General features: G+C 43.1%; 1 protein-coding gene and 1 non-coding gene across 2 annotated transcripts; both read right to left on the reverse strand.

The window, feature by feature from the left end:
• Positions 1–1,362: 1,362 nt before the first annotated feature.
• Positions 1,363–13,571, reverse strand: LOC124013700 (splicing factor 1-like). The gene is given in 15 exon segments (XM_046328132.1): positions 1,363–2,633; positions 2,636–2,674; positions 2,677–2,703; positions 2,706–2,816; positions 2,894–3,052; positions 4,622–4,883; positions 5,107–5,290; positions 5,600–5,707; positions 5,811–5,926; positions 6,257–6,440; positions 7,372–7,461; positions 7,920–8,072; positions 10,469–10,544; positions 12,615–12,746; positions 13,165–13,571. Coding segments are annotated over 15 exon segments (2,043 nt in total). The 5' UTR covers positions 13,421–13,571; the 3' UTR covers positions 1,363–2,487.
• Positions 5,360–5,491, reverse strand: LOC124014639. The gene has a single exon (XR_006835064.1). It is a non-coding gene; the product is annotated as a small nucleolar RNA SNORA17 (small nucleolar RNA).
• Positions 13,572–18,399: the final 4,828 nt, after the last annotated feature.

Consider the following 18,399-nt stretch of genomic DNA (forward strand, 5'->3'; position numbering starts at 1 on the left):
CAGTAGTAGGCCTGATCACCAACAATGACGAGACAGCCTATAGGGAGGTCGTTAGAGACCTGGCCGGGTGGTGCCAGAATAACAACCTATCCCTCAACGTAACCAAGATGATGATTGTGGACTACATGTAAAGGAGGACCGAGTACGCCCCATTGTCATCGACGGGGCTGTAGTGGAGCAGGTTGAGAGCTTCAAGTTCCTTGGTGTCCACATCACCAACAAACTAGAATGGTCCAAACACACCAAGACAGTCGTGAGGAGGGCACGACAAATCCTATTCCCCCTCGGGAAACTAAAGATTTGGCATGGGTTCTGAGATCCCCGAAAGGTTCTACAGCTGCACCATCGAGAGCATCCTGACTGGTTACATCACTGCCTGGCCTCCGACCGGAAGGCACTAGTACATCACTGGGGCTAAGCTGCCTGTTTTTCCACTGTATTTTTACTGTTTTTATTTCCTTACCTATTGTTCACCTAATACCTTTTTTGCACAATTGGTTACAGCCTTTAAGTAAGCATTTCACTGTAAGGTCTACACCTGTTGTATTCAGGGCACGGGACAAATAAACTTGTTTGATTTGATTAGAGTCCAACTGTCGGCTGTTGCAGATGCACCTCCCCGACTTCAGTTGGTTGCTTTCGCCTTACCACAGCCAAAAGTCTGTGAGAGCATAAGAGACAAAACAGTAAAACAAAACTTATTGGATGCAGGAGTGCAGATAGTGTAGTACACAGAAAACAGCCTCATACCAAATATTTTTTTATAACTAAACCAAGACAAACCACAACCTGTCGTTTCCAATGGGAATAAATTAGCCATAGTGGGCAGAACAAGGAGGGGTGCAGAGCCCAGCACAAGCAAGCGAGATCTAATTGAAGCTTTCTAGTATTATCTGCATATATTCATTTTGGAATGCCTACTCTGAAGTGCGTGTGCAGTTACTCAATTCGCCTTCACACTCCTAAACACAATTTCAAACTTTTTTTGTTCAAAAGATTCTAGTTTTGGGAACAGAAAACAGTATTGAGATCAAATGTTTCAATTAAAAATATTGTAGAATATCTGCCAAAATGCATCTAGCTCCATCTTCTTCCACTGCCCGCCAATGGGCTTCCTCTCACTAGCATATTTTCTAGTGAGTGGAAACACCAAGCTGATGCTTTGCATTAACATCCAGTGAAATATCTGGATCTTTGTCCCATCTGTGCCTATACCACTGGGCTTTTATCTAAAGTGAGGCTTGAGCCAGCAAGCCTTCTGTCTAGAGTACAGGTCAAAACAATTGTCTGTGGAAGCTGTATTCAAGTGTCATTGAGGAAAGACATTACAAGGCAGAGAAAAGCAAAACACAGACTGCAGAATTAGTTAAAGATGAGTTTAATAAACAATCAAGCAACATTGCAAGGACTATTAATTCAGGCTAGACCCAACACAAGGCTGACAAACCATTTCCAAAAATAGAGTAAAAATTACAATTGTATAATGTCATCTAACAGTTAATTTTTTTTCCTCATGAACTCAAGTAACTAAAGGGAACTGAAATAGGGCTGTGATTTTGCTGAAGCAATACAAGCATGGAGGGGAAAGGTTGTTAACAGAACAAGTAAGCATCCAATCAGACTTCCTTAGAATTTAAGTTGCTCAGAGCATCTCTTAAGCCAATCAGCTGTAGGATGCAAAATCCTATTCCCTGCTGCATCCACATGGACCTAAATGAATTGTCTTGGGAAAAAGCTCACCAGAAACTTCTGAAATGCACAGGTTGTTTTCTTTAAAAAAAAATAATAAAAATAATAAACATTACTACAAAGACCCGTTTTTCAGACAAAATATTCAAGAGGGAGATGCGACGTCCAAGAAATTTGAGCAATAACACTTCACATCGGGTTCAATTAGAAAAACAGCAGAAAAATATTCAGCTCAGTGAAACCAATAGCAAGTGAATAGAACATGACGATGAATGAAGGCCGAAGCCATTGGACTACCATGCCTACAAAATTGGCTGGATAATCTGAACAGTAAAATGTCCTGTAGATGATGACAAAATGATGACTAAGCTTGAGCTCAACTTTAATAGATCACCCCATAACCAATGTATCCAAGGTAAATATCCATCAAACAGCTTATAAGCCTGTTATAACTCAAAAACACACTAGTTATACTTTTAGGTAGAACTAAGGAATGAGAATAGGACATTCATAGTCCAGTCGGCAAACCAAAGCATATACATATCTGAGGTGGGTTATTTGGTATGCAAAGTGAGTCATAAACCAATCATGGAGGGAGTAAACCCTGGAAAAAAAATTCCCCCCAAAAAACAAAAAATCACACAAAAAAAAAGACAGAACGTATAGAGTGATCAAACACACCAACTTTAACAGAAACATTAAGTTAAGCGTATGTACAAATTCAACCACACCACCTCCCTCGTTTGAGGAGCTTCTCTGCATGCTAAGCAGGACTGTTTAAGAAGGTTCAGTGGGTGTTTAATTTTGGGGGGGTGGCGGTGGAGGCGCAGGGGGCATACCGAAGGGGGGCATGCCTGGCACCCCCATCCCCATCATGGTGACAAAGTTGGAGGGATCCATGGGCGGAGGGGGAGGTGGAGGGGCATACATCATGCCGGCTGAGCCGGGGGTGGGGGAGGAGGGGGAGGTGGGGCGCCGGGGGGAGAGGGGGCTGGACTCCGGGCGGAGGGGGACCATGGAGGGGTTGCCCATGGGGGGAGGGGGCTGGGCAGCCGAGGCAGCGGACTGTTGGGGCTGCTGCCAGGGGGGCAGGTTGCCAGTGCCAGGACTGGACGTTGTGGTCGTATCTGGGGAGGAAATAACTGTAGTTAGTGGGAGACACAAGAAATAACACGCTGCACTGATTCAATGCTAGTGTTCTTACTCTGTTGCCATGGCAGTGGTGCACTAGTGGCCATGCTGCTGGTGGGAGGGGGCGGAGGGGCCTGCTGTTGCCATGGAGGCAGGGGACCCGAGGGTGGAGGGGGAGGCTGGTTGTTTGGGGGTGGTGGTGGTGGTGGCATCATGGGTGGAGGCAACAGACCTGAACACAAATAAGAGAAACAAACACTTTACACTCGTGGGAATGGGCCTAATTGGAAATGTTCCTTACAGAAGAGAAACAGAATATACACAGTAGCAATCTAAAAAGGGAACAGTTTTAATTATTAGACCAAAGACTGACAACATCTCATCCGACACAAGACTGAATCCAAAACACACTTGATTTTTGTGTGCATTTTCCATTCACTGTACTTTCCCTCACATTTGTTGATAAAGAAATCTGAAAATACTCTGGATACATCCAGTAACGTAAGAAAATTCCTGGAAAATGTGGGGAAGCTGCTACATGACAAAGGAATTACAAGGGTTTGAGTAAAAGGTCTAATTGGGGGCCTCCTGAGTGGTGCAGCGATCTAAGGTACTGCAGCATAGTGAGAGGTATTATTACAGACCCGGGTTCATTCCCGGGCTGTGCCACAACCGGCCGTGGCCATCAGTTTCATAGGACGCCGCAAAATTGGCCCAGCGTCATCCAGGTTAGGAGGGTTTGGCCAGGGGGCTTCACTTGGTTCATCGCCCTCTAGCGTGACGGGTGCCTGCAGGCTGACCTTGGTCGTCAGTTGAACAATGTTTGTAAAATCCAACCTCTCCAAAGTGTACACAGTTCCTGTCATTTCAATGCATTTATGACTCAAGTCTTCAATACGTTTAAAAAGTAATAAAAACAATAGTCACGGTGCTGGTTTGAGCTCTGCTAGCTGTGCCGTTGAGGAACAATATGAAGCACATTGGGGTTCACACAATTACGGTTGTTTTCGTGATTCAAAAAAAGTCCATTATAAATCTGGGTCTGGTGAAAATCATGTGAAGGCCTGTTCTATTGCCACCATCACTAGTTAAGTTCTAAAATAGGATCTTACAGTGTTTAGTCTTTCACAATACAATTCAGGGAAACAGATTTGGTGATCATTGACAGGAGCCATGAGTGTGTCGCAGTGAGTTCTCTTCACAATAGACTAACTGGCTCATTCTGTTCAGAACAACCCAGGGTATGACCACATGTCATCTTTTAACCACACCAAGCAAAGTGATCAAACACATTGACACTGAATATGACAAATTTTATGATATGGAAATGTGAAGAGCACATGTGGATTCACGGGTGTTGTCTTTCAAAATACATAGTCGCAATAATTTACAGCCTTTTCCCCACACAACAAAAAAACACCCAAAAGTTGCCCAATTAGCAGGAGGGATGGGGGCAACTTGTTGTGCGCCATTCTCAAGTTTAGAACGGCTGTCAGCCAAAATCCCATAAAGCGCTGTGAAGCAGAGACCCTGAGGTCTGACGCCATGTATAGCATGTTACTATACAGCTATTGCGTTCCAATTGAGGTGTTTATCAGTGCCCAAATATGCCCTTCTCAACCCAGGTACGAGTGTAAAGGGCTACAGGATACAATTGCGGTGTTATAACTGATTCGACTGCGAAGACCAAACAGACGGCTTCATGTGTACATGACACCACAAAGACAGTTTACAAAAAGGGAAAACAAAACAGAGACAGGAAAAAAACAACAAAGATATCTCTTATCAGTGTCTCTCTTACCCATATGGTGTCCGTGTCCCTGGCCCATGGGGGGCGGTGGGGGCTGCATCCACGGGGGTGGCATACCGTTGTTGGGGGGCATGGGGTGTCCCCCCATGTTGGACATGGGGGGTGGGAAGTTGTGGTGGCCTCCGTGACCTCCATGACCACCGTGTTGGTTGCCATGACCACCGTGTTGGTTGCCATGACCACCGTGGCCTCCGTGCATGCTGTGGAAGTTCCTGTTCTCAGACTGGCCAGAGTTCATCCAGGGAGGACGGCTCTGCAGCACAAACATACAGTCAGACAAGAGGCACTTTTGGGGATTTCATGACTTGCACGGTTTATCATGTAGTCTAAGCTCGTCTGTTGATGAAACTGAACTCCACGAAGGAACCAATGAAGTCTCCATGAATCTCTGACTTGGAACAAAAGGCCTATTTTGATGTGTAGATTTTTGAAGACAATTGAAGCTCAGGTCGTGTTAGTCACTACATCCAACTCACCGGCGGTGGCTGGTTGTTGCTGCCTCTGTTGTGGCCGCTGTTCTGATTGTTGGAGTGTCCCCCACCAGAGGAGGGTACAGGGGCCTCGCCCAGCTCCGCCATGAGGGACAGGTATTCCTTGTCCATACGGGCCTTGTCCTGGGCAGACTGGGGGGGCTCACCGGCCCTGGGCGCAGCAAAGGAGCTGGAGAGAGAGGTCCTTTTAATGCATGGTACGTTTTTAGAAATAGTTTTAGAAATGTTCTTTAGTGTTTATGTCGGAGCTATGATCACTCCAAATACCCACTGTTCCAGGTCCTCGGCATGGACCTAGCCCCTTCATTCTACGCCCCTCACAACACAGGCTCAACACTTCCAGTCGGACTGGAACGCCTCAAGGGGCAGGTTCCTGCATAATCTCTAGTACTAGATTGGGCTAGCCAAAAAACTATTTTGTGTACTTATTTCTGAGCAGGAATAATTTATGTAACAGAGTACCTAGCTGGTAAGTTACCTGGTGAACTTGCAGTCTGAGGAGATGTGGCCTGCACCGCCACACTTGGTACAAAGTGTGGTGTTGGTGACGCTGCGGGGTTCAGTGCTCTGCCACGGACGTAGGATCCTGTGGGGGAAACAGATGGGTGAAGCAGTGAGCACAGTTATCCAGGCACCCGGGATCATCCAACATCCATAGAATGGCTGATATCAGAACTTGGCAGGCTCACCTGTTGTCGTCCTCTCTCAGGGTTCCGTTGAGTCTGGCCAGCTCTCTCAGCTGCATCTTCCTCAAGTCGTTCTGGTCCTCAGGGGTCTCGATGCCCTGCTTCAGGATGGTGCGGATCTACGGGACACACCATAGTGGACAACCCTTAAACATGTATGCAAATGAACATAGAAATGCATAGCACTAGCTAGTTATAGTATTATACGAGTGGACAGTGACAAGAGGTAAGCCAGTAGACCAGTGTTTACCAAATGCTGGACCTTGGAACCCCAAGGGGTGCAAGTTTAGTTTTTTGTCCTAACTCTACACAAATAATTCAAATATTGATGATTGGGTGATTCTTTGAATCTGCTGTCTAGTGCTGGGGCAAAACCCAAAACGTGCACCCCTTAGGGTCCCGAGGACCGAGTTCGGGAAAGCCTGCAGTAGACGTTATGAAGGGCTAACCTGTTCCACCGCCTTCTTGACGTTCTCCATGGTGTTGGCGGTGACCAGGGCGTGCAGCGGCTCGTCCTCCCCTGGCAGCATCTGACCGTCCTTACGGCCCACCTTGCCCTCCTTTACCGAGCCCTTACCACGGATCATGATCTTGGCACAGCACTCCTTCTCTATGTTCTTCAGGGTGTTGCCACTGCAAGGACACAAGTAATATCCTCAGCATGTGTGTGAGATGTAGTAAGGAATCAGCACCACCTACTGAGCTACCACCCAAGACTGTTCGCTCTGCTTCCGCACGGCAGGCGGTACCGGTGCATCAAGTTTGACACCAACAGGCTCATGAACAGCTTCTATCTCCATGCCAAAAGGCTAACTAAACTTCTAACTAAACGGCTCCACAGACTAGCTGGGTTGACCTTTGTATTTTATTCTTATTTTAGCACCGTCTCAATGCACACACAGGCACCCTACACGCTATGCACTGATACTCCAACACACATACAAACACGCACTCCATTTGCACACACAATCATATACACTGCTGCTACTCTTTTTACCATATATCCTGATGCCTAGTCACCTTACCCCTAGACATATCTATCTCCATCGATTCAGTATCCCCCTGCACATTGTAAATATGGTACGGACCCTGTGTACAGTAGGCTTCCTTTGTGTATATATATGGTGTGTTTATTTTCTACCTTGTTATTTGTAGTATTACATTGTTATTGATTACTGCATTGTTGGGGTCTAAGGCATTTCACTGTACTTGTGCCATTGAAACTTCTAGGCAAAACCCCAGACATTGTAACCCAATGTGCCAAAAGACCCACAACACAGGAATATTATATAGAACCATTTTTTATTAATTTGAGGATATATCATATGGTTTTCATAATACCGCAATATATTATTGTTGCGCTAGTTGGCTGTACCTTCATAACTTGTTCCCCATATCCTTTTTAAAATACAGAGCCAATTTGGTGTTAGCACTTTATTTCTATGACTGATCAAAACTCGTTCTCATGGCTCTCTTGACATGTTTGGAACATCAAATTGCAAGAATATCATATTGTGAGGTCCCTGGCAAACTCCCACCCCTATGGTAAAGGCCTGTAACTCACCGTGGTCCAATCAGCAGGCCAACAAAGTTGATCTCTGGGTACTCGTCCTGTGGAATCATCACCTTGTCGTTGACTCTGGTAGCTGGGGGCCTGTGGGGGATATTCATGTTTAGTATAGTGAAGGATACAACCCAGTCTCTACACATTAAAGCCAAAGGGAAGAGTTTCTCATTTCATATGCATATACTGTATCCTAGTCAAAGCCACTCCAATATCGCTCATCCTAATACTTAAATATTTGGGTGTATTGTTAGATACTACCACAATGTTGGAGCTAGGAAGACAAGCACTTCGCAACACCCACAATAACATCTGCTAAATAACATTTGAAGCATGGCTGTTCTCAGAAGTCATTAAAACCAGCAGAGACATAGCAATAGTTCTGAAACTCAGACCAACCATGAAGTGTCATTTAAACAGGGAATAAACAAGAACATTCTGGGGGAATGGGAAGAAACTAGACTATAAACAGCTGTTGCTGTAGTAACAGCTAATGGGGATCCAAATAAACAAGACTATGTTAGTAGATGGGGGAATAGGGCACATACTTGTAGTCAGCGGGGGGCTTGAACTCAGGGTTGAGTGCCACCATGTCGGTGATGAGGGAATGACGCTCCTCCTCGATCTTCTTGCGTGTGCGGTACTCCCTGGTGTTCAGCCTCTTGCCCTCGCTGTTATAGATGGGCTCTGGAGACGGGGATCTGGGGGAGGGGGAGAGAGTACAGACAGGCAACCATTAATATCTCCAACTGGAGGGAGAACTAAGACAATTGACAATCATAGACAAGTTTCCCTATGTCTAAGCCTTGAATAACATTGTTACCAAGAAAGCTCTTTTTAAGGTACACTTGATAATGTCATGTCTCCGTGCCACTTCTCAGTGAAGGGGAGGCAAGAGAAACAATGGTTACGGTAAGCAGTTGGTCACACTGGGAAAAAACAAGTCATCTCTCATAGGAATGGCTATGCGATAGCTATTTGGCTTTACTTCCTGCATTCACAAAGGGACATTTGTTGCTACAATGCTATAGCGTTTGACTGGCGAAATGGTTTCTGGAATTTTATTTACATCTGAAAAATGGGGACATATCACCTTGCGATAAGTAATAAAGACTATTCCGAAAGGCCAACCACCACTTCAACAACTAAATCTATCTAGACAAAATGGACAGAATTAATCCTGCATACAGGATGTAATGTGCAAGGGGTGGGCAATAAAAAATTAAAACGTTTTTTAAAAAGCGTTGCATTCCTAAAGGAACCGCTGGCTTTGGGAGTAAGACTGCCATAATGGATGCCGAGGTGGAGAGGGTGTTAAAGCCAGGTCCATACCTTCCCCTTGGATGGAACACCTGAAAACCTGTTTCGCTGCGTTAAAGAGGCTCTGTGCTTGAAAAAGGTTAAGGTGACAAGGGGTAATTTGGGGTTAGAGAAAATGAATTATGATTAGACGTTAACCCTTTTCATTGTGCACTCTCCCACAAATGAGGTCTGGTCGATGAACAATTCAGGAGGAAATGTATAGGAAAGGTTTCTTTTTATACATCTTGAAATTTCCACTGCGGACAACCTGAAACACTCCCGTTATTTGTTGGGAGTGGAGGAGTGACGTTATTAGCGTCCTGGGATGAGCTTTTTGCTGTCGCTGTGGAAACGTCTGATTAAGATAATGAAACTATGTCAAGTACAGACAACAGGGACTGTGGCCAACAAAGAGATATCAATCTCACACTCATAAAAACAACATGACATTTCCTGCTGGAATAATAGATGCTTATGCAAACTAAAGTGTCAGAGCCGGTCTGTGTCATTCCGGAATAGTCAGGATCAGAGGAGTTCTCCTCCAGAGCCCTAGAGTTCCACCTGGAATACTGTGGAACCCCCCCCCCCCATGGGTGGAAGATCCAGAAGCCTCATTATGGAAAACCCATTAATGACCATGGAAAAACACCCAACGGTTAAAAGTTAATTTGTCAGGATTCAGGTGGAGTCTGACAATGGTTGGACCACTTGAATTGACGAGATGAGTCAAGACCAGAGAAACACATCAGGATGTTTTTTTTTTGTCATGTCAAGCACTGGCAGAAGCAGGTTATCCTAAAGAAACCCATTACTGAAAACTATACTTGACCTAGTTGTTCAAATTGCAAACAGTAGATCATTATATAACTATTTAAGATGCTAGACTCCCCATACCTTACAGCTACCTGACTAGTCAAGGAGACTGAAATATGCATTCTGGCCATCACTAAAATCTACAAATATCATCAACCATAAGCTGCTAAATGAACAATAAGATTAACTTAGATTCATAAGTATTGACCCAAACCTGCAGTGTTGAAGAAAAATGTCTCCATCAATAATCAAAATGGCACACACACAGTCAAGTCAACATCCGAGTTGACAGAATGGATAAAGCAGGATGCATACACAATAAAAACAAGACACTGCACATCATTAACAGAGATGTTACAGCTAATGCAGCGGGATATATATTATATAGATATTCAGAATAAGGGTAATTGTTTTTTGACTTATGATTAGTAATAATACCATCTGTCAGGAGACAATGATGCCATTTAAGAAAATCATTGAGGAATATAAGAACAATATAAACTTATGAGGCTAATTTAGATAAGTATTTCCAGCTTATGTTAATACCTGAAGAACACCAAGTTAACCGGAAAGGTGCCCATGGTAACTTCACACCTTATCTTAACTAAAGAGCACAAAGGTTCCTATCATTCGCCACTTTTTCAAAATTACAATTTAAAATGGTTGGATGTCACACTGAAATGTAATACTGTATTCAGAGTCAAATCTTTAGTCTTCAGACACCCTGTAAGTTATAACTATAAGAGCCTAGAAGTAGGACATCCCTGTGTACTTACTACTGAATAAAATATAAACTGAGAAAATTATGCTACTATGTCACAATATGCCTCTACCACTAGTGAATGGATACTAAATCGATTACACTTCAAGACCTAAAGCACCTTCTGAAAATTATGTATAATTTTCCAAAGACCAACATTTGGCGTCAAAAGAACAAGGTAGAGAAAATGTTACTGTTCGTGGGTTTAAAACTTTTCCCGACCTGTCCTCAGGGTTAACAGGGATTCCCAGGTCTCCTGTACGCAGTTTACGAGTCAGGTCTTCAATCTGCAGTTGGACTGGAAGAATTCAGGTTAGGAAAGAAAAACAAGAAGGATGGAGAGAAATGCAGTTACCACCATAACATTAATCTGGAAACAGTGCTTTCTAAATTAGAGCACCGTCTCATTTGTTTAGAGGCAAAAAAAAACAATTACAATGAATGATTAAACATTTACATTAAAACACAAGGGGAACAAAGTATACTTCTGAATTCCAGCAAATATTCTACAACAGTAAAACCCTTCCTCATTTCCAGGGGAAATGGATATACCGAAATGACCATGCAAAACTCTACAGAGCCAATTCATTGAACGGAAAGTGAGCTGTCATCAGGAAATAAGCCCCAGGATGTGTTTTACATATGCATGGATGTTATGTACATATGCAAAATTTGGCATCCCATTAATGAAGGAAGGGTTTACATGTACAGCAACATTTCAGAGGGTCATTAGAGCAGGGTTCCATGCCTACCGGCATAAAATAACCACATTCCAAACCCTATTATAGGCATGTAGATTCATTTCCATTTGTAATATTATTATCATAATAATAATAATAATAATGTGACCTTTGTTATACGATCGTAGTTAAGTGTGGCTTTAGTAGAATAGGGAAACTCAATCAACAAGTCGTCCTAACACAATATAACATTAATAAAGTTCAATGAGCCAATAGAGAGTCACTGTCTGCACACCAGTGGCTCTACAGCCAAGGAGCTATTGGTTATGTAAAATAGGAAGGAACAAAAATAAGTCACTCATCACATGCACATTTCTGTATAGGAGTTACAACCAAATGTAAACCAGTCCTCACCAACCTCCAAAAACTCCCACCCCTTCCTGACAAGATTCAAATGAGATGAACATAGCCACTGTGAATTGATATTTCACTGCTATTTCATCTTACACGCTTCCAACAAATCCTTTTGAACTTCTTGTGTGGTTATTGTGGTGAATGAACAAAGGAAAAATAAAAAGTAAGAACAGAAGGCAGGCACAAATGAATGTTTACATACCAAGGAAGATCAACCATTAACAATGACTCAACATCAATAACCCATTCTGTTACTGACATGTAGACAGACTCAACTGAAATCTGACTTCCGCTTTATCCAAACCCCTCCAAATGACACACATACAATACAGGTTGGAGAGGTTGGATCAGGGGGCGCCAATGGACAAGTTTTTGTGAGGGGTTAAGTGCCTTGCGCAAGGGCACAACGGCAGGCAAAGGCATCTAGGATTAAATACCAGCTGCACCAAGGCCGGTTTGGTGGTGTTACACTACTGTTGGAAGGCATTTAGAGTGAAGATGACCGTTTCTTAAACTAACTGGGTCTTAAAAACATCCAAATTAGTGCCTATTCTAAAGGATGCACAGGAAATTAGTATTTTGCTTTTTGTCCTTTAAGTAGCATTGCTCATAAACTAAACTCACATGTATGATATTAAGGAAAATCTTAGCATGTCACAAGGACAACATTGGTCGATCCCTTCATGCCAAGGGACAGTGACACCTTTTTCTTTTGCTAATGGATGTCCAGTGGTATGCAAACCTTGATGCCATAAAAAAAAATGCTATAGGAGAACCACATTACTGTAACTCCTTAGGATAAAGGCCTTCTTTTATACACCCCACATCCACAAGTTAGTATAGTCAGTAGTTTAAAAATACTGAATTTCATTAGGTAGAGCAATACGATTCCACACTATAGCTTGAGTTGCAAAGCTTGAGCTGCAAAGCTTTGTCTATGTATTGGCAAATACTGTACTTGAATCACCTTCAACACAAATCAGCCCTTTCGTAGTTATGCACTAGTCAGGACATTGCTCTCCCAACGTGGTGTGAGTGACTCTAAACAGACTGTTTAAATATGCTCTAACTGATGAAATTCAGCAAACATGTCATGAACTATACATAACATTTCAATACTCAGAAAGTGAGGGGGAAAAAAAAACACTAGGCAACTGGATCTCACAGGGACATGTAAAGAACCAGGCAGTTAATCCTGTAAATCTAAACACTAGCTTGTAAATTCATGTACAGTACAGTTCTGTTATATAGTAGTGGACAAGTTAGCAAGTTACCTATATAGGCCTTCTCCTGATCCCGAGTCAGTCCAGGCGGGATGACGGTGGGCATACCAGGAATGACTGTCTTCTGGTCGGGTGTTTCACTATTCCAGCGGCTCCTTTTCCTGGCTTTTTTCTGACCAAAGTCTGACAGATGAGAAAGAGGGTATTCTCAACGTGGGTCTTATACATGTTGACTGATAATGTACGATTTCCTAAACAGACACCTAAGTAACGTTAGTTAAAAAGACGATGTCCTAATAACTACCGTGAATTGTTAAATGACCAGTTAACGTTGAACCAGTTATAACAAATAGTGTTTAACTTTAATTACGTCGTTGGCTAGAATCCTGTTCACTTCATTTGGCACATATTACTAATTTACTAAGTGTATTTCGCATTGCAATGACTAGTTAGATACATTTCAGCATATGAAACATCGATAATGTTGGCTAGCTAATATGGGGTGTTAGCAAGCTACTTTAGCTGCTCAACCCACAACACAGTCCAACACTGTGAAGGACTTTTCTCCACGCTGTTTAGCTCGCTAGCTAGCCTAGCTTACCTGACTGGGGCTGCATCCCGGCACCTTGGGGTGGTTGTGGTGGGGTGGGAAAAGCAGCCACCGCGGTAAACACCGGGTGAACTTGCGGGAAAGACACGTTGGGAATTGGTGGCTGAAAATTCGGTATCGAAGGAAAGGCCACAGGAGGCCCGGGTGGAGGCATCAACCCCGCACCAGGCCCAGCATCAAAACCTCGTTTAGCGCCGATACTCGGGTGCAGCTTCCCTAGAGGGGTTGCATTCGCTCCCGTAGCCATTTCCAAAGGTGCTCTGTTGTATCAAATTAAAGTAGGTTACAAACGCTTGTAAAATAGATAAACAAATATTACATTGAACGACATCCACAACCTTCTCCACTCGAGCTGGGGAACATAAAATGGCGCACAGCGAAATATCGCAAAGGAGGATACCGAGAACCTGTACAGCGAAACTCTACTATTGGTATAGACCAGTGCCAGCCTAAACGTTCCCACGTTTCATTGGTTAAAACGAATAGGGTCAGTCTGCCATTCCTTAACTTCCTCGAAAAACGATTGGACGTTCACCATGACAATCATTGGGCCACACTCTTTGATTGGGTCTTGAATGTTGACGTATGCCTACCGTTACAATTTTTTGCTGCTTGATCCACCATAACTGTTGAGAGCTGAAAAAATAAACAATGACCAAAGAATGTAATTTGTTTTTATTTTTATATGCAGTTCTAAACATTTTGCAATGACAGTGACTGAAAATGGCAGTGACTGAAAATGTTTTATAGGATAATTTCACACAATTCTACGCATTTTGACATGGCTAATGCTGTGTTCTTATGCTCACACATACAATCAATGGGAGTCTGATGTTCTAGCTTTTATTTTGATGATTGTAAATTCTCAAAGATTATAGGCTATATATATATATATATATATATGCAAAGTACCAGTCAGAAGTTTGGACACAGCTTTTTATTTTGGACACAGCTACTTATTCAAAGGTTTTTCTTTATTTAAACTATTTTCTAGAATGTAGAATAGTTAAGAAATCAAAGCTATGAAATAACACATATGGAATCATGTGGTCACCAAAAAAGTGTGAAATCAAATATATTTTATATTTGAGACTCTTCAAAGTAGCCACCCTTTGCCTTGATGACAGCTTTGCACACTCTTGGCATTCTCTCAACCAGCTTCATGAGGAATGCTGTTCCAACAGTCTTGAAGGAGTTCCCACATATGTTGAGAATGTGTTGGCTGCTTTTCCTTCACTCTGAGGTCCAACTCATCCCAAACCATCTCAATTGGATTGAGGTCGGTGATTGTGGAGGCCAGGTCACCTGATGCCGCACTCCATTACACTCCTTCTTGGTCAAGTAGCCCTTACACACCCTGGAGGTATGTTTTGGGTCATTGTCCTGTTGAAAAACAAATGATAGTCCCACTATGGGCAAACAAAATGGGATGGCATATCGCTGCAGAATGCTGTGGTAGCCATGCTGGTTCAGTATGCCTTGAATTCTAAATAAATCACAGACACTGTCACCAGCAAAGAACCCTCACACCTCCTCCATGATTCACGGTGGGAACCATACATAAAGAGATCCTCTGTTCACCTACTCTGCGTCTCACAAAGACACAGCAACATTTGGACTCATCAGACCAAAGGACAGATTTCAACAGGTCAAATGTCAGAAGTTTACATACACTTAGGTTGGAGTCATTAAAACTTGTTTTTCAACCACTCCACAAATTTCTTGTCAATAAACTAGTTTTGTCAAGTCGGTTAGGACATCTACTTTGTGCATGACAAGTCATTTTTCCAACAATTGATTACAGACAGATTACTTCACTTATAGGCTACCTGAAACGTTTGACCCAAGGTAAATACTGTCTTTCAAAGATAATTTATAAAACTCCAAATAACTTCACATATCTTCATTGTAAAGGGTTTAAACACTGTTTCCCATGCTTGTTCAATGAACCATAAACAATTAATGAACATGCACCTGTGGAACGGTCGTTAAGACTAACAGCTTACAGACGGTAGGCAATTAAGGTCACAGTTATGAAAACGATGGACACTATAAAGAGGCCTTTCTACTGACTCTGAAAAACACCAAAGGAAAGATGCCCAGGGTCCCTGCTCATCTGTGTGAACGTGCCTTAAGTCATGCTGCAAGGAGGCATGCGGACTGCAAATGTGGCCCGGGGCAATACATTTCAATGTCCGTACTGTGAGATGGCTAAGACAGCGCTACAGGGAGACAGGATGGACAGCTGATCGTCCTCGCAGTGGCAGACCAGGCGTAACAACACCTGCACAGGATTGGTACATCCGAACATCACACCTGCATGACAGGTACAGGATGTCAATCAACAACTGCCTGAGTTACACCAGGAACACACAATCCATCCATCAGTGCTCAGAATGTCCGCAATAGGCTGAGAGGGGATTGACTGAGGGCTTGTAGGCCTGTTGTAAGGCAGGTCCTCAAGAGACATCACCGGCAACAACGTCACCTATGGGAACAAACCCACCATCGCTGGACCAGACAGGACTGGCAAAAAGTGCTCTTCACTGACACGTTGCGGTTTTGTCTCACCAGGGGTGATGGTCGGATTTGTGTTTATCGTCGAAGGAATAAGTGTTACACCGAGGCCTGTACTCTGGACCGGGACCGATTTGGAGGTGGAGGGTTCGTCATGGTCTGTGGTGGTTTGTTACATCATCGTCGGACTGAGCTTGTTGTCATCGCAGGCAATCTCAGTGCTCTGCGTTACAGGGAAGACATCCTCCTCCCTCATGTGGTACCCTTCCTGCAGGCTCATCCTGACATGACCCTCCAGCATGACAATGCCACCAGCCATCCTGCTCGTTCTGTGCATGACTTCCTGCGAGACAGGAATGTCAGTGTTCTGACATGGCCAGGGAAGGGCCTGGATCTCAATCCCATTGAGCACGTCTGGAACCTGTTGGATCAGAGGATGAGGACTAGGGCCAAATTTCCGGGAACTTGCAGGTGCCTTGGTGGAAGAATGTGGTAACATCTCACAGCAAGAATTGGCAAATCTGCTGCAGTACATGAGATGCACTGCAGTTCTTAATGCAGCTGGTGGCTACACCAGATACTGACGGTTACTTTTTGACCCCCCTTTATTCAGGGACACATGATTTGATTTCTGTTAGTCACATGTCTGTGGAACTTGTTCAGTTTATGTCTCAGTTGTTGAATCTTATGTTCATTCAAATATTAACGCAGTCGACAGTGAGGACATTTTGTTTTTTCTGAGTTTGTGCCTTTTCAAATCATGTCCAATCAATTGAATTCACCACAGGTGGACTCCAATAAAGTTGTAGAAACATCTCAAGGATGATCAATGGAAACAGGAAGCACATGAGCTCAATTTTGAGTTTCATAGCAAAGGGTCTTAATACTTATATCAATACGGTATGTTTTTAATACATTTGCAAGAATTGCTTTGTCATAATGTGTAGATTGCTGAGGGAATTGTTTTATTTAATCAATTTTAGAATAAGGCAGTAATGTAACAAAATGTGGAAAAAGTCAGGGTCTGAATACTTCCCGAAGGCAATGAATAGGTCCATCATCTGTTCTACCTACTTTCTATTTAATCTTATTCATTTAAGTTCACACTGAACATGTTATTCCATCCTGAAAATGTTTTTAAAAAACTAAACCCACAGTTTTGGAACCACTGGACTAACCTTTTTCCAAGGGTTCATGCACTTCACTTGTCACTTTGGATTGATACATTCAAATGAAAAAAGGCTTTGGAAAAAACTTCACATTTACAAAAAAAAATGTAGGATTAAAATGATCACCGCTGTACTGCAAATACTAAATCAATATATTGCAAAATCTTGTTCAAGTTGGTGTGTATTCTTTTCTTGATTTTATATGTATTATAATTATTTACACAGCCAGCATTTCAAATCATCAAACCCATGTGTATACTTAACCAAATGTTATGTAATAACACGATTTACCCATGAGGCACAAACACTGAAGGAACTTTTTCAGAAACCAATTTGTGGATTATAAACTGGGTGGTTCGAGCACTGAATGCCGATTGGATGATAACCGTGGTATATCAGACCGTATATGACAAAACATTTATTTTACTGCTCTAATTACGTAGGTACCCAGTTTATAATAGCAATAAGATGTGTTGCTGTGCGTTTTGTTGCCAACCTTACTTTGCTACCTGACAACTTTACGGTTTTTACTTTTTAATTACCCTTTATATTTTACATTTTTCCTTCAATCAACTTTTTCACTCGGGACGCTTCATCTGGACGTGGTTCGTCAGGACCTCCAACAGCCGAAGCTAAGTAGTAACATTAACATGATGCCTTCGAATTGCAGTCGCTGTACTCATAATATACAGGAGAACGATCGCCTTACGGCGAGGATAGCTGTGCTGCAAGCCCAGCTTCAGATGCAATCGTTAGGCAAGGGTAATTTCAGTGTAGGAAAGGATGAAACAGCGTCTCTGCCACCAGTAAGTAGATAGTAACATTAGTATAGATCCCCCTCGCACGGTCCCCGCAGCCGGACAACTTTCTCATGGCTTCTGGAGGGAAATGCTGTAGGAATGCTCAACCGGTGTCGCTCATTCAACCGGCAAACTTTCAACCGGTTTTCCCCATTAAGCAGCGAGTTGGAGTCTGAGGCCGAGCCTTCTCGTCTCTACTCCTCCCGATACGGGGTCTGAGACGCCGAAGATTCCCACCATTAGCTCTGACAAATTGAAAACCCTAGTCATTGGCGACTCCATTTCCCGCAGTATTAGACTTAAAACAAATTATCCAGCGATCAAACTGTTTACCAGGGGGCAGGGCTACGGACGTTAAGGCTAATCTGAAGATGGTGCTGGCTAAAGATAAAACTGGCTAGTGTAGAGAGTATAGAGATATTGATATCCACGTCGGCACCAAGGATGTTAGGATGAAACAGTCAGAAGTCACCAAGCGCAACATAGCTTCAGCATATAAATCAGCTCAAAAGATGTGTCGGCATCGAGTAATTGTCTCTGGCTCCCTCCCAGTTAGGGGGAGTGATGAGCTCTACAGCAGTCTCACAACTCAATAATTGGTTGAAAACTGTTTTCTGACACACCCAAAAGATAGAATTTGTATATAATTGGCCCTCTTTCTGGGACTCACCCACAAACAGGACCAAGCCTGTTAGCCAGCCTGCCAGCTTAGTGGAGTCTGCCACTAGCAATCAGTGTAG

Source organism: Oncorhynchus gorbuscha, linkage group LG25 (genome assembly GCF_021184085.1).
Source record: "Oncorhynchus gorbuscha isolate QuinsamMale2020 ecotype Even-year linkage group LG25, OgorEven_v1.0, whole genome shotgun sequence".
NCBI lineage: Eukaryota > Metazoa > Chordata > Actinopteri > Salmoniformes > Salmonidae > Oncorhynchus > Oncorhynchus gorbuscha.